The sequence below is a fragment of the Penaeus monodon genome, chromosome 25 (assembly GCF_015228065.2).
Source record: "Penaeus monodon isolate SGIC_2016 chromosome 25, NSTDA_Pmon_1, whole genome shotgun sequence".
Taxonomy (NCBI): Eukaryota; Metazoa; Arthropoda; class Malacostraca; order Decapoda; family Penaeidae; genus Penaeus; species Penaeus monodon.
In genome coordinates, this window is record NC_051410.1 from 14,753,619 (window position 1) to 14,754,213 (window position 595).

The 595-nt window shown below is 33.3% G+C and overlaps 1 protein-coding gene across 1 annotated transcript in view; it reads left to right on the plus strand.

Moving 5' to 3' along the window:
- Window positions 1-595, plus strand: part of LOC119589325 (protein kinase C-like) — a 47,848-nt gene that overhangs the window by 37,583 nt on the left and 9,670 nt on the right. Inside the window, exon 6 of the mRNA XM_037937946.1 lies at window positions 371-551. Within this exon, the coding sequence (XP_037793874.1) occupies window positions 371-551 (181 nt within the window). The remainder of the gene's footprint in view (window positions 1-370; window positions 552-595) is intronic.

Sequence of the window (595 nt, forward strand, 5' to 3'; positions counted from 1 at the left end):
AACTGAAGCTAAGAAAGTGGTGGTGCGTAGTTATTTTATGAAGTCAAAGTGGTAGTCATGAATATTAGGAAGTAAATTATACTGGTGTCTTTGCTAATGGATGCATGGTTCTTGAATCCCTTTGTAAGTATGATATTTTACCCTTGTCAATATAAAGCTCATGGATGAAACTAATAATTATAAATCCCTACATAGGGAAACTTCTGTTAATTGATTTATTTTAAAATTACATTATTGCCAAATATTTTTTGTGTGGACTTGATTTTATAAATTATAATGTTTCAGAAATTTTTTTTCTAACATATAGGTACATTTACATGAATGATGATGACAGTTGAGGAACACAAGTAGAAAACTAAATGGAATATAGTGTCATTTCATGTTGCATTGTGACCTATTATTATCTTTTGATTTACAGGGAAGTTGTCAACCGCGATTCAACGTCAATGTGCCACATCGGTTTTCTGTTCACTCCTACAAACGGTTCACATTCTGTGACCATTGTGGCTCATTACTTTATGGCCTTATTCGTCAGGGTCTCCAATGTGAAGGTATGAATAAATCTTAACCCATTGGATCCATTTGTGTCATGGCC